Genomic DNA, 14,649 nt, shown 5'->3' on the forward strand with positions numbered 1-14,649 from the left:
GCATACATACACACTGGGGTCTAAAAATACGACTTATCTTTGTGGTGTTTTGAAATCCGCGAATGATAAAAAAGAATTACAAATTTTACTGCCTAAATGAGGGTTTACAGGTAAATACAAAACAAGGAAAATTATATTTAAAAATATATTTTCACCATTTCTGTTGAAATCTCCACGCTTTCGCAAATACAAGATTACTATTCAGTATATTCTATCGCTGCCATTTACAGCATTAAACTGAAACACAGTTATATTTAAAAATATCTTTTGCATGTAAAACGTAGAGCAAAATTCACTTTTGCATTTACATTTAACACTAATAACAACTGAAATTTCAGAGAATGATACAATATCCAAAGCACTTTGATACAAGCTTTAAAATCAACCAGTCTGTAATATGTCACACTTATTTAAGATGCAATAAATGAAAAAGGTTTCATGTTTGGACAAAGGAAAAACAACTGCCCCACCAGACTACTAAACAAAAACGGTGAATTCAACTTGAGCTCAGAGCTGCACGACCAAAATTGGCGATTTTACAGGTGCTTTATTTATTCATATAATGAAACCAAAAATTGTGTCAAAGTTCACAAACGTACAAAAAAAATAACTGCATGCCTCATTTTCATTAAATTATATAATTTAATGATCCTAAACAATTTATATATTTTTATTTTCTCAGTGATATCTGGAATACACTCATTGAAGTAAAATGGCGCTGGTGTTTGCTGCTTTTCGCTCTCAGCTTCAGTATGAGTTGGCTTCTATTTTCGGTAATTTATTATTGCATCATGGTAGTGCATGGAGATTTCGCAAGAAGTCACGACGAAAATTGGAAACCTTGTCTAGAAAATGTTCACTCTTTTGCATCAGTATTCATGTATTCTTTAGAAGCACAACATACCATTGGATTTGGATATAGGTAAAATACGTTTAGAGGTAAAAGTATACCTGTTAGAATTTATTTCTATAAGGTATCCAACAGAACAATGCCCAGAAGTTATATTCATTCTCGGATTGCAGTCCATGTTAGGAATAATTATTCAAAGTCTGATGGTTGGTGTGGTTTTTGCAAAAATGACAAAACCAAAAAACAGAGCACAAACGCTTCTGTTCAGCAACAATGCCGTGATTGCAAAACGCGAAAGGAACTTGTGTTTAAGTTTTCGAATTGGAGATATGCGAAAATACAAACTCGCAAACGTGAAAATCAATATGATAATGATACGAAAGCATGTGACAGCGGAAGGAGAAGTATCACCATTCTACTTACATGAAATGAAAGTAAGCCTCTTTTTTATGCATCAATTCAAATACATTTTGCATCCTCATCAAATTCGCCCAAACTACATTATTTGAACATTAACCATATCTGTATAATTTAAAATTAATAATGAAATTTCATGATATTGCTGTGCATAGCATTATTATTATTATCATGTCTATACTCAATGCATTCATAATATAAGGGAATGCCATTTAAACATTAAAAAAATCAATTTCAAATCATTTAACAACAGTATTATACCAAAAAACAATATTTCTTACTCAAAACTAAATAGAAGCTTGCGAAAATACTGGATAACTATTACTCTCTTAATATTTCCAAATTTAGCATAAAATTTTGAAGTTAGGGCAGTTACAGTTGTGTTTGTTTATTACAGTAATGTAATATGCAAGTTCAGTTAATTTTCCAAATAAAATTATTATTTTACTATTTCTTTGTAATTGTCCAATTTTATTAAATAAAAAAAATACGATTTAGCAAAATTATTATTTTAGTTTAATCAATAATAATATTCAGCTTACTTTTCATTAATTATTGCTCAGCTTTTAGACGCAAGTTGATGATATCAAAGAATGCCCATTATTATCTTGGCCTGTTATTGTTAATCACGTAATCGACGAAAACAGTCCAATGTATAAATATAATGAATCTGATTTACTTTCTGCAAGATTTGAAATTATTGTCATTCTTGATGGATTGATTTCAAGCTCAGGAGTATGCACCCAAGCGAGTACAAGCTATCTGCCGGAAGAAATACTTTGGGGACAAAGGTATTTACTTGACTTATAGATTATCTGTTTTCATTTTTCAAAATAATTTAGATTTTGCAAATTAATAACCTTCCAGAAACAAAACGGCGTTTTTCATATTGATTATAGCAAGTTTCACACCACATACAGAATTACAACACCATCAATGTCAGCAGAAGAACTAGATCAAATTCGAATAGTAAGTTACTGAAGCCTCTACAATTTTTATAATTTTGATTTTAGAATATGCCAGATATTCCTATGATAGACGAGGAAGAATGCAATGATGAATGCTTCAAAATAAATAGCTCAGTTCTCAAAGAATGTTTGTTACCGAAGCAAATATCTTGAATTTTTAGTATTATGCCAAATGAAAATATTAAATTTCAAGTTGAACAATTAAAATCATGCATTTTTTCTATTTATGAAATTTATCGAGTATTTTATGATTTTTGTCTCCGTGAACTGTTAAATTAAGCATTTTTAATACTTTCAATGAACTGCGAATGAGTTTCACATTTTCATATTATCGACAAAAACTGTTTTATTTTTCAACAATTTGATTTTGTTCTTTTTTTCTTAGTTTATTTGTTATTGTTTTAGAGAGCTGAAATATTGTGCATGCTTTATTTCATTTTTCAATAAATAATTCTGCTTTCCAATTTCGTTGAACACATCAATGTTCATTGTTCTAAACTACTTACATTTCAAAAATGTACAGTATAATTTTATTTTTTACTGTTTACAAAATTTAAATCTCTAAAACAGCAGCAAATGAACATCCGTTCACTGTGCTTAGCAAAAGAAGATGCATTATACTGAGTTTATCAAGGCTGAGGACGCACGAGTAGTGGATATGCCGGCATTTTTTCAGATCATGCTGCTGAAGCATGTCGATATGTTCAGTTACAGTTCGTTACAGATCAAAAGCAAATACTGTGGTCATTCACGGCAGAACGTTCCAAAATACTGCCCAATACAATACATGCCTGCAACTTTTTCTCTCAAAGATAGAAATTCTGTTTACGAAAGTGATACGAGACGTTCAGTTGCCTCATAAATCTACTTACATAAATCATTTCAAGATAAGATAGCAAAGCGCACCATCTGTTTTTTGGCTAGATGTTAGGCATCGTATAAAGGGGCGAAAGCACAACTCTGAGAACCCGCTATATAGGAGCAGTAGAAACCTCTCTACTTTCCTTTGAAACAAGGGATATTAAACAGGGCTGGAAGTGGCTGAAGCAGAGAGAAGCCAAAATACAACTTTAGTTTTTTCGGCCACACAATATCACAGACAAAATAAATAAAATTACAAAAATTTCAAAATCATAATCACTATGATTAATTGCATTAATCAAAGAGTAATTTTTTTACATTTGCAAATCATAAGTTATAAAGATTCCCAATCCATCTCAAAAGCACAAAATATAAATAAACATAATATTTATAATACTATTTCAGGTGAAATAAAAATTTTATTACATAACTAAATTAAAATGTTGGGATGATCCACGAAAGACGCAGTTTTTACCGAGGGTTGTGCGTTATCTTATTGGACGTTATGCCATGATCTTTTTGGTTTTTCTTATGTAATTGCAACACTTGTCCTTTGTGGAGTAAATGTATTAAAAATAAAACAGTGAAATAGCATGATTTATAAATGAAAAACATTAAAAATGGCGTTGCAATGAAATTATTCCACTAAAATATTATGAAAAGAGACTTACAAAACCCAATTTTGTATTATGAATCATTTTGTTTAGGACGCTGACTGGAAGCAGACTTGGCCAGACGTGGTTATTTATTGAAGGTAAATAATCACAGGCAATTTTGTAAATTTTTGTCTTAGATTTCATGTTGTAAAACGTGAAATCTTTTATGAAATTACTACTTTTCAATCAGTTGTAGGAATTTGGAAACGTAAGAGAAAGTTGCTGATGTGTTTCACAATAAATGTGTTTATATTAATGAAAATGTAAATAGCATTTTTAATGTATGTAAACTGTTTTCGGTAAAATTTATTATAATAAATTGATCGCTTGATAAAGTGAAGTGAATATACGAGTTCATTGAAAAGCAAAATAAATTAGCAAAAAAATTCGTTAAAAAATTTGTTTCCGGATTAAAAAAATAAAAATTCTAGCTGAAAATAAATCCTAAAAATGAATGTCAATGCTGATTTACATACTTGATAGCTAAGCAGTATCTGATAATACAAATGATGATGTTCATGATGTAATTCGATTAATGCTAGTATACTTTCCACATATCAAAAACAAATTTTTAAATCAGATGGAACATTTTAAATTGAATTTCATTTAGTTTAACTAAATTGCAATACTTGCTTTGGCAACTTACCCAACGGCAATCATTCTGCTTCAATCTGTTGAGCTTGAACGAATTAAGCAATAATTTTATCTAAATTATATTGAATGAATTCGAAAAAAGTTATAAGCAAAATAATACATATAAAATTATTAAGTTCATTTCAAATTGTTTATATTGTGAAGAAATGTCCGCATAGCTTTATATTAGGATTAGTTAATGAAAAATCCTTTTATTGATCATTTTCATATTCAATTTATTGTTTGTAAAACATTTATTTGACATTAATTTAATTTCATAAATGCATTGTTAAAAAAATTTATTTATTGATATAATTATTTAGTATTTATTACGAATTAAAGTGAACTGTGCTTATATAGCGATAGCTTACTAAATAGCATTGACATTTGATGGCATTTAGAGAGCAGTTAGTTTAGGAGAGCATTATGAAATTTGAAAATCATGCAATTACGGAAATGCCGAATTGCCGGAGATTTTATTATTAGTTGGATGAGGGTAGCTTATATGCATGGATCTGATAAGTTTTTTTCTTAACCCATGTGAATGTTTAATATATCGATTTTATTTAGAATTGATTATGAATAATAGAAAATAGCAACAACAAAATAATAACATCTGCGAATAACATTGCATGAACTGGCATTATCAGATCATACCGCTGAAAATGGGAAGCAACGTTGCAGTATATACAATCAAGAAAAAAAACTATGGTTGTTTTAAAAAAACAAATAAAGCGTATTGCCAAAATTTAGTACTGCTTAAATTATGCCAAATTTAAAGGCAATAAATGAAAAAATGTTTAATTACCAAAGCATTTTCCGCTAATTAAACGCAGTTTATAAACAAACCCTTTCATAAAAATAGTTTAAAATACTGTTTAATTTTATAACAATTGTCGAACTGAAACTGAAAGAATACTGCAGATTATAGTTATTTGTGTGTTCAAAGATTTTAATATGTTAAATTTTTGACTGCACATTATTCATAAGGCAAATAAACATTACAGACAAAATTTTGTGCTAATTTTGTTGCAGGTTACCTTTCAACTAATAGTTTTTGATTCTTTTTTGCTTGGTGATGCAAATTATACAACCCCATATTCTAATATTCAAAAAATTTTTTAATAACAATAACTTAAAATATATGAAATACCAATGTTTAATAATATAAGAGATGTTGTTTCTTCTGCGTACAATAAGATTATGGCATTTGTCCATTTTTATAATTTTCTGCTATGTTTCTCTGATTAAAAACAATATACCCACGTAGAATGTTTACGTACTGACAACTTGTTGTATAAAAGATTTTCATAATTGCGTCCAACAATTAACACAGTATTTCCTATTCTTAAATATGTACATAAATTTTATTATTTTACAGTTCAGTATTTGTTATATTAGTCATTTATACAATATTTTATTTTACAGTTTCAACTTAATTCAGTTCCAGATTTTAAAGAATAATACTTCTCAGTTTTCATTTGTATTTTTATTTCATTTTTATTCCAAACTATCTGAATAAGCAAAAGCAAGAGTGAATTGTAAACTTTTATCAGATCAATGCATGCCCTGATGACTGTCGTCGATCACTGTATACATTTACATAAGATGATATCTAAATAAAAGTAGAATGCCATCAATGTTTCATTGTGCACTATTCATATTTAAATTACTTTCGTGGAATTGTTTAAAAATTTATGTAGCATTACTACATAACGAACTTTTAACTCATAAAATTTATTCAAGTTTCACAATAAATTAAAAAAAAAATAAGAATTTATTTTAAATCTGCCACTGAGGGTATATTAATAACCGCCTTTGTTGAAAAATTAATGAAATGATTTATACTAGGTAAAGAATATATCCCGAATACTTTAAAGCAGGCTGCAAATTTTGACCACCACAAATACAATGGTAATATAAGATAAAATAAAATAAGAAAAAATAATCTCCGATAAATTTACAGTGCAGCATAGTTCTGTAATTGTACAGAGATGATTACTTAAAAAGATGAATTTTTTAAATTTAATGTACCGAGTGTAAGGGCATTTAACCGAAATATTTAAAGCAGCAATTAATATTGCACTTTCTAAGTTATATGCTAAATTATTTGCTATTCCTAATGATCCTTCATTTTTATTGCCTTCTAAGTTCTTTAATAAAACATTTCATTCATGTTTTGAAACAAATGCATCCATTTTTAATTTGAATTTTCAAATTAAAAGTAATCTCTGTAAGAATACAAAATGTGAGTTACCCAATCGAAGTTTTGTAAAATATTGTGTGTTTTGGTACAGCTTACATATTTAGCATTTATGATTTTAGAAAAAATACTTTCTTAACTGAAACTTTCATTGTTAGCTACAGTACAGTGGCATAAAACTTAATTATCAATATTTTCATTTGTTATTAATCGTACTGTGTATTTCTATTTTTCTTTGGGTGTGCGAGATTTTGTAGTCATTTTTTCTTAGAAATCGCATAAAGGTATATAATTTTTCTCATAAGGTGTTTACTGCTTTATTGTTTTAACTTTTAATAAATGGAAATGCTATTTCAACTTAATAAGTGTAGTTGCATGTGAAATTATTGAAATTTATTTATTTTGGACTTTTAAAGTTATATTATTGTTTTTTATTTTTGTAAAGATTATTATTTTATTTATGAAGGCATTTTCTATTAATCATATTAATGCTTTTATTGTAGTTTTATTATATTGTGAGCCAATACTTTTCTAGCAGGATGGATTTGAATTTCGTAGTTATGTTGTTAATTTGAAGTATTTATTAACATTTTGTCAGATTTGTATGAATTTTTATTCGTCTTCTTAATTATGATTATTTGAACAATCGTGCATGCACTGCGCATAATTTTGCAGAACAACTCTGAAACTCGAATATGTATGATGATATTCAAATATTTATGCTTTTTAGAAAGCACTGTTTTCATTGAAAACTGTGTAATATTTTTGTGGTTTCTTATATTTTTTAGAAATCGACGTGCATTTTCAATGTAATCAACCAGACTTTGGATTGAAACGTTTTACTGTATTTCTTTTTTAACGTACGAGCGGTTGGTCATGTCGTTAGCATATCTTGTTTCATTTTTAAAATGTTTTTTATTTTTATTTTTGGTAGAATTATTAAGAAGTGAAGTCAGTATTTTGTTTTATTTGGTAATATTTATTTGTTAATTTGTTTTGATGAATGTTAATCGATATTATTAAGTATTGTTTTTTCTATCTTACCACCAGTTGAAAGGAATTTTGTTAAATTTTCAATACACCGTATGACTTGTAATAATAAGAAGTGAGGTATATTTTCTCATGTTTTGCATTTCATGTGTGTGCCATTTTATAAATTGTGATGGAATGATTGATGTCCTTGATCGATATTATTTACATCTTTACATTTATCTTTTGGCAAACAAACAGCTGTTGGATATGAAGAAGTCGAAGCATGGAAGAGCTGTAAGTAGTAGTGCGGAAAAAGCCAAATTGCGCAAACAGCCAAAGGTGGCTGTAAAGAAGAAAGAAAGCAGCGATAGCACTTTTCATGACAGTGAAAGTGGTGACGGTGAATTGGTGTATTCTGATTTTGTTCAAGAAACAATACGAGAAATAATACCGAAGGGGACGGAAAGAACCCGAACTTGGGAAGCGTGGAATGCTGAAGAGATCAGCATGTTTTTTGAAGCTTTGAAACTGGTAAACTGTATTTTTTTTCTTTCCTCAATTTTTAAATAGTTTTTGAAATTCACTGTTGTTTTTTGTTAATTGTTTTAAATACTATTTTGTTTGCATGAAAATGCTGTGTGCATTCTAACTTGGATTATTTTGCACATTTCAGCTGTCAGTTTGAAGTGCAAATTCTATTGAAATATAAGGGTAAATGCTTATTTATTTAAATACATTTCCTGCCTATAAAGTGTCGTATCTTTTGAAGAATATTGACTTTAACTAGTATATTGTGTTTTCTAAAACATTTATTTTCAAATAATTTGTTGTTCAAAATTCTTTTTAGCACGGGAAAAATCACGACGCTATAAGTCGCTATGTGGCGGAAAATACAAAGTCTAATCCGAAGAATTATGTCCAAGTGCGGAATTTCTATTACAATACGTGGGGTCGAATATCCGGCTTTTTGAATTTATCGCGTTGTATGTGTTTTATTTATTTATTTATTTATTTATTTATTTTGTTAATTGTTATGTTTTACTGTTGAGACAATGCTCCGAAAGAAGCGAAAGAATTGTTCGCGTTAATTAACTTTGGTGCATGGATACAGAAAACGGGCAGTTTAAAACTTGATGCAAATACAGCAGAATTGTTTAATCACCTTATTATAACCGGGTGATTATTATTATTATTATTATTATTATTATTATTATTAATCTTTTCATTTGCTTAGTTACTTATTTCATATCTTGTAGAGAATGTAAACTGAGGATGGAAGTGTGGAAAAAGAAGTCGAAGACATATCGACGATTTCGGGTACAAACTCCGGAATGCCCGGCTTTGAGGAAATATTTGCCTAAGGGTTGTTTATTCTTTTTTTTTGTCCATAATATTCATTTTATTAATATTTCTCTTTTATAGATATTCCACAAAGCAGCTTCATTATGCATGACAATATTGTTTTGCAGTTGATGCCTCACGACGCCTGGGCTGAATATTTTGTAATCGACTCTGGTCAGAATCCCCGCCTTAAATTGTGCGTTTCGTCGACGTTGCCGATTGTCAAGGTGTTCAGTGAATTGGAAAGACGGTGGAAATCGTCACTTGCTTTTGTCTGTTCATATTTTATTGCATATATCTAATTTTTGTATTAATTAATAATTGTGGTATTATTGATTTATTTTTCTTTTATAGGTAAATGGTACTCTGATACCGTTTTGGTTCATCAGATTGGTGCCGGACGGTTTTAAATTTTTACGCTGCAACGTGGTTAACAACAATTTCAACAGCATGAAGAAACGCGCCATAAAGCGGACGTTTTCTTTGGAGTTCTGCTTCCCTCTTGCTGAACAGGTCGAATATTCTCCTTTCAGTTGTTCTCTGGATGCTGGCAATATAAATGAAGGTTTGACATGGGAAAATGCGAAATGCCTCAGCGTGGGGCAGCTGAGTGTTCTGGTAATTAATCAATAATCGGTTTATTGATATTATATTATTATAATAATTTAAAAGTGAATAACTTTCAGAGTGGCAACATGCAGACGTTGCGTTTTCGTTACCAATTTTGCCGAGATTTAACAATGGTTTGCGTATTTTACATTTCTTTAATGTGTTTATTTTATTTTCTTTATTAGGATCAAGCATATTATTATTATAATTAATTGATTTTTGTTAAATTCTTTTTCCTTCATTTGTGATCAATTGTAGATAGATGAAGATCGGTGGATGGACATTTTTGCTTGCTACATCAGGATGAAGTCGTACGAAGACAAATTTGTGAGCAGTTTGGATCGATGAAGATTTGCATTATTGTCACAGTTTTGCAATTTTTTGAAATCCCATTCCAGAAACAAAGAATGAACAGCATGACAGTTGCAACTTTGTTACGCGAGATGTTTGTTTTCAAGTCGAGCATAGAAGCAACGCCATTAAATGATGATGAAGGCGATCGCGTCAATCAGCAGCAGTCAAGCAGTGCAACAAAGGCAACGGGGATATCTTCTCAAGACTGTAAGTGATTCAGTCTGATTTTTTCCAAGATAATTTTTATTTATTCTTAATTTTTACTTTTTAATGTGATTTTCATTTTTCAAACCAGTGTTGCATATAAATATTCAATTTGGCATTTTATATGGCAGAATTTTTTACAACTTTAATTTCTTTAACAAATTACTGTAGATATTTACAAGATCGAGAAATTATGTTTCATAAGAATTCATATATTGGATATAATGCGTTGACTTTTTTATCGTAACTGTTTGGTGAAAAAAATACGTTTGCATCAAGCTCTGAACGCAGGAGTGATTATGCTACATCTGTTCTTTTATTTCAATTTGCCGTTCATTGTATTCAAATGATTTTGCAGTTGCTTCTGCTCCTGATAAGGAAGCATTACGGCGGAAAAGGACGAAGAAGCGAAAGAAATCTTTCCAAACAGCGATAACCTCGAAATTGTCCCTCATTAAACAGCACAGTCAAACTGCGTTGGTATGTTATTTTAATGTCTGAAGTGGATTTTTCAAAACGTTTTTCATAGAATTCGATGCCTCATTGCGATATAACTTCCGGGTACCCATCTACTTCAGCAGGAAACGTGCCCGAAGGTGGGCGTCAAAATTTTGCTTGCATTTCAGGTTAAATTATTTACATACAGTTCAGTTTAATCACTTTTGAACAAAGGGTGCTTATTTTAGGTTTGGATCCTATTTTATTGGACGGTGAAGAAATCCGCGAACAGATCTCAGAGGAAATCGTTGCTGACGTCAACATGGTTTGTACTGAGTTTTGAAAAATCTTATTTTTATACTTGTATTTGCAACTAAACTGACTGTAGCCTGATGTACCTTGATGTATCCGGTTAATTTTTATGATTTATAAAGTACTTTTTCAAATTTTTTCACAAGATAAGTTTTATTTTAGAATGACAACCCTGAAGTGCCAGTGGCTGCTTCCATCTCTTCTGAATCTTCTGCGTCTTCTGGTGATGCGACTACTAGTACAGACCAGCAATCTGAAGTTCTTCCTGGTAAATTTTATATTGTTTTCAGTAGTTTAGCAATATAAATATTTGTTGTATTTTGTTGAAATTTTTATATTTATTTTTTTATGCGTAATTTTGCATTTTTAGTGATCTTTGTTACAAAGTCGCATTTGGAAGGCTTTTGCGATTGGTCTTTGGGTAGTTTGAATTGCTTTCCACCAGGTAGTTTTTCAGTTATTTAACTGAAAACATGAAATTAGTATGATCAATATTTAATTTAAAAAATTTAATAAAAGATTTTGTCACTAATTTTGCAATAATTATAGCTTCTTTATGAAATGTAGAGTATTGTTGTAAAGACTTTTGAAGAAAACATTTCAAAATAAGTATCGTATAATATATGATCATGTAATTTATTTTTTGGTCAAGATTTTTTTTTATTATTCTTAATTTTTTATGAACAATTATGAAGTGATTATTGTAATTTCAGAATGACTCGTCATTTGGTTTTCAATGTAACGAGCAACTGTTCTGGCATAACAGTTTTCTTATTTGTTGCATTGGTAATCTGTCCTCGTTTTTGAAGTCAATTGTACCTGAATTTTCATATAATTTTAGAAATTTAAAGAAATCTCATTCGTTTTACGCTTCATTTTATCTGTGATGCACAAATATCAACTTAAAACTTATTTTGACGAAGAAGAATCAGAAAAAAATAATGGACGTTCAGCGTTATGTATAAAATTGAATTTATAATAATTGTTTTTCATCAGAATTGACAGAATTTAATAATACTTTGCTTTTAAGCAAAATAAATTTTTGTTTTGCTATAGAATTGATTAAAAAATGACAAACTATAGAATTTTAATTTTTGTGAAGGAAGGAAGATAACCAACATTTTGAGGAAAGAACGTTTAGCCAACAGCACGTCATTCGACATTTTTACATCCAGCTGATCGCATGTAGATGAAAAAATTGCGGAAATTCTATTGCATATTTTATTTTATTAAATGAAATTTACATAAGAAATGTAAAACACGAATTTTGAAGCATTTCCAAGAACTTTGTACTGGCAAAGTTAATTTCATGTGTAACTGTAGCGGACGCGGCCTGAGCTAACATCCCTATTTGTCCAGACAAGGAGAAGGGAAGAAGGATGAAGCTTCCGTAAGCGGATTTGGATTCGAAGAACGGAGGAAGAATACGGTGCTGCATGGATGGAAAGGAGCTTGGTTGTCGTTGGTTCGGAAAGCTTGCTGTGACGTATCGTCGACGGTCTTTGTTCGTAGTTGCTAATAAACACTTCGGTCCCACTGTTCATTTATTGGTCGTTGACTTCGCTATCTTATTAGACCGTATAGTCTTTGTCGTATTGGTTTTCCTTGTCTAATTGCTCATTGATTCAAATCTTTCCCTTGTGATTAGCTGTAATATGTTTTCATTTCATTGGTTCAAATATTCCATTTAGGATTACGTAACTTTAATAGTAGTGACGTAACATAAAAAATGAAATATTTATTATTCCAAAATTTTATTGTCTGTTTGAAGTTTTGTCATTCATTGACATTTTGTTTATTTAAATATATTATTTGTGGTGAAGTTTATACTTTTTTATGATCAGCATTCCCGAAAATAATTTTTATCATTATTCTCTATTTTATTGTACCAAAGCGACGTTATATCAAATGCGATAGTAATAATTCAGAAAAAAACAATACAAAAAATAAGTTAAATAGTGATTTTTATTTTTCACTACCCAACAGCAACAACAACAATAATAAACAACACATCAGTGAACGACATTAACAAAGTGTTATCAGGGTGATTTCAAAATTACAAATTATTGTTTGTGGATAAAGATTGACGCTAAGGACAGCCGCTTTGTTTATTGAAGCTTGAAAGATAAACTCTTATTTGCCAATATCTTTAACCGTACATAGCAACAGACTACTGGCACCAGCTTACTCGCCACAATGGCATGGATGGTAAAATGCTATTCATATCATTGAAGTACAAACATGAATGTACCATCCGTACCTCAAGTTTTTACGGTTGCCATCAGTCTATATAGGCCAGGTGCTCATCTACCCGGCAGGTTTCAACGTGATCTTTTCGATCGATCCCAGCCGGAACTTCTAAATCTGTCCACACTGCACCCCCACAGCCTTCCTTATTCTATACCAAAATAAAGTAATTGCTAATAACTAGGAACACATGCTGCACATTAGCGCATACTTTTGAACATCTCTAATATTTCTGTTTGCCGGCACGTTTTAATTTATATATCCTGCCTACCATACCATCGAATTGGACCAAATTGCGCAACGATTTGGTACAAGATGTAACTCAGCGACATCAACCATAACAAGGAACAGAGTAGAAAATGATTCGAATAGCTCTGGAACGCAAAGCACTGAACGCAAACAACACAAAAAACGAAAATAAATTGGACAGTTTTGAATTTCATTTTAAATAACCATTTTACATCAATATTTAGTTTTCATTTTATATTTTATCTACAATCGAAGATCAACTTCTGATATTCCTTGTGGCACTAATGCTTTTTGTTGATACTGACAGAATAAAATTAATCACACACAAATAGCGCACGAATGCTAACATCGAAGAACGTGATGTCCACTGCAGAGTGAATTTGAAGCAGCTTTAACTGCTATTCTGCTTCGTGCTGTCCATCGCTTCCTTTCTACTTTCAAAGTGTTTTACTTTTATTTATTTCAGTTCATCAGATAAATTACGTTTCAGCTAGCAATTAAATGAAATTTATGCATTAAATGCTTTTCCATTTGTCAGAAAATTTTCTGATGAGTAGCTAAAGGCGATTGTAATACAATGGAAAAATCAACAAGTGATGAATTGTCCACAGCTGCAGTTGTCAGCTTAAACTAGGCATGGCAACTGCTAATTTGTTAGCATCGAATTACATTTTTGATTCCCGTCTGACTGTTCTATGAAAATCTTTCTTGTTAGCAATCAAAGAATTTTACTTTTAACTTCACAAAGTTTTGACTTCTTTCAACAGTGTTATTGTTTTCCTTCGTATATTTTATTTAAATAAAAAATTAAAAATTTGCAATATTATTTACAAATCAAAAAATAAATTTATTTATATATTTGGTGTAAATTGTACTTTCTATTTCAACATCTGAACGAAACCGAGTAGTGCGTTGGTGAACACTTAAATTGCTATCTGTTTTCATTTCCATTTGCAACCTTTTAATGTATATTTTAATTATAACGAAATATTTAAACATTCCGCATCAAAAGCAGCGTCTATGTTGTAGCTGATCTGTTTGATGTTGCATTTCAAATTACATTTGAACTTGGTTATAAGTATGGAATGTCGAAAATTTCGAATTTCGAAAGAATTTCCATGCACTTATCCATTATTTTACCGTTTAATTAAATAAAGGGAATTTTTTTCCGCCAAAATCTTATGCACTTAATGTAGTTCGACTGTATTTTATATGAAATGTATGAACGTTAAACAGAATTTTTCGTACAAACAGCAAACTAATCGACATGTATAAAAATATATATGGATGTTTGTTTCATAATGATAGGACACTTTGGTCAATATTAACGTTACA

General features: G+C 30.1%; 3 protein-coding genes across 3 annotated transcripts; all 3 read left to right on the forward strand.

Annotated features, from left to right (window-relative positions):
- The first annotated feature begins 712 nt into the window (after positions 1-712).
- On the forward strand, positions 713-2,388 carry Tsp_01455 (inward rectifier potassium channel irk-1). The gene is given in 7 exon segments (XM_003377220.1): positions 713-880; positions 892-939; positions 975-1,254; positions 1,631-1,668; positions 1,838-2,058; positions 2,110-2,236; positions 2,281-2,388. 7 exon segments carry the CDS (start codon positions 713-715, stop codon positions 2,386-2,388), a joined length of 990 nt encoding a protein of 329 aa, XP_003377268.1.
- A 5,439-nt stretch (positions 2,389-7,827) lies between these two features.
- Positions 7,828-9,858, forward strand: Tsp_01454 (conserved hypothetical protein). Its single transcript, XM_003377221.1, has 8 exons — positions 7,828-8,091; positions 8,408-8,540; positions 8,610-8,736; positions 8,817-8,923; positions 8,983-9,173; positions 9,256-9,519; positions 9,588-9,644; positions 9,769-9,858. Exons 1-8 carry the CDS (start codon positions 7,828-7,830, stop codon positions 9,856-9,858), a joined length of 1,233 nt encoding a protein of 410 aa, XP_003377269.1.
- Positions 9,859-9,917: 59 nt separating this feature from the next.
- On the forward strand, positions 9,918-12,337 carry Tsp_01453 (hypothetical protein). The gene is made up of 7 exons (XM_003377222.1): positions 9,918-10,071; positions 10,427-10,548; positions 10,598-10,664; positions 10,755-10,831; positions 10,981-11,100; positions 11,532-11,617; positions 12,178-12,337. The coding sequence occupies exons 1-7, from the start codon at positions 9,918-9,920 to the stop codon at positions 12,335-12,337; spliced, it is 786 nt and encodes a 261-aa protein (XP_003377270.1).
- Positions 12,338-14,649: the final 2,312 nt, after the last annotated feature.

This window comes from Trichinella spiralis (assembly GCF_000181795.1).
Source record: "Trichinella spiralis strain ISS 195 chromosome Unknown Scfld4, whole genome shotgun sequence".
NCBI lineage: Eukaryota > Metazoa > Nematoda > Enoplea > Trichinellida > Trichinellidae > Trichinella > Trichinella spiralis.

Bases quoted from the DNA above. Each gene is read 5' to 3' on its own strand.
- Tsp_01455 (XM_003377220.1), top strand. From the start codon at position 713: ATGGCGCTGGTGTTTGCTGCTTTTCGCTCTCAGCTTCAGTATGAGTTG. The intron at 1,255-1,630 runs GTATCACCATTC...AAAATTTTGAAG, and splicing joins ATGTGACAGCGGAAGGAGAA to TTAGGGCAGTTACAGTTGTG. The intron at 2,059-2,109 runs GTATTTACTTGA...AAAATAATTTAG, and splicing joins GAAATACTTTGGGGACAAAG to ATTTTGCAAATTAATAACCT.
- Tsp_01454 (XM_003377221.1), top strand. From the start codon at position 7,828: ATGAAGAAGTCGAAGCATGGAAGAGCTGTAAGTAGTAGTGCGGAAAAA. The intron at 9,174-9,255 runs GTCTGTTCATAT...TTTCTTTTATAG, and splicing joins GGAAATCGTCACTTGCTTTT to GTAAATGGTACTCTGATACC. The intron at 9,645-9,768 runs GTTTGCGTATTT...GATCAATTGTAG, and splicing joins TTTGCCGAGATTTAACAATG to ATAGATGAAGATCGGTGGAT.
- Tsp_01453 (XM_003377222.1), top strand. From the start codon at position 9,918: ATGAACAGCATGACAGTTGCAACTTTGTTACGCGAGATGTTTGTTTTC. The intron at 10,665-10,754 runs GTGGGCGTCAAA...TGCTTATTTTAG, and splicing joins AGCAGGAAACGTGCCCGAAG to GTTTGGATCCTATTTTATTG. The intron at 11,618-12,177 runs GTTTTTGAAGTC...CTATTTGTCCAG, and splicing joins TGCATTGGTAATCTGTCCTC to ACAAGGAGAAGGGAAGAAGG.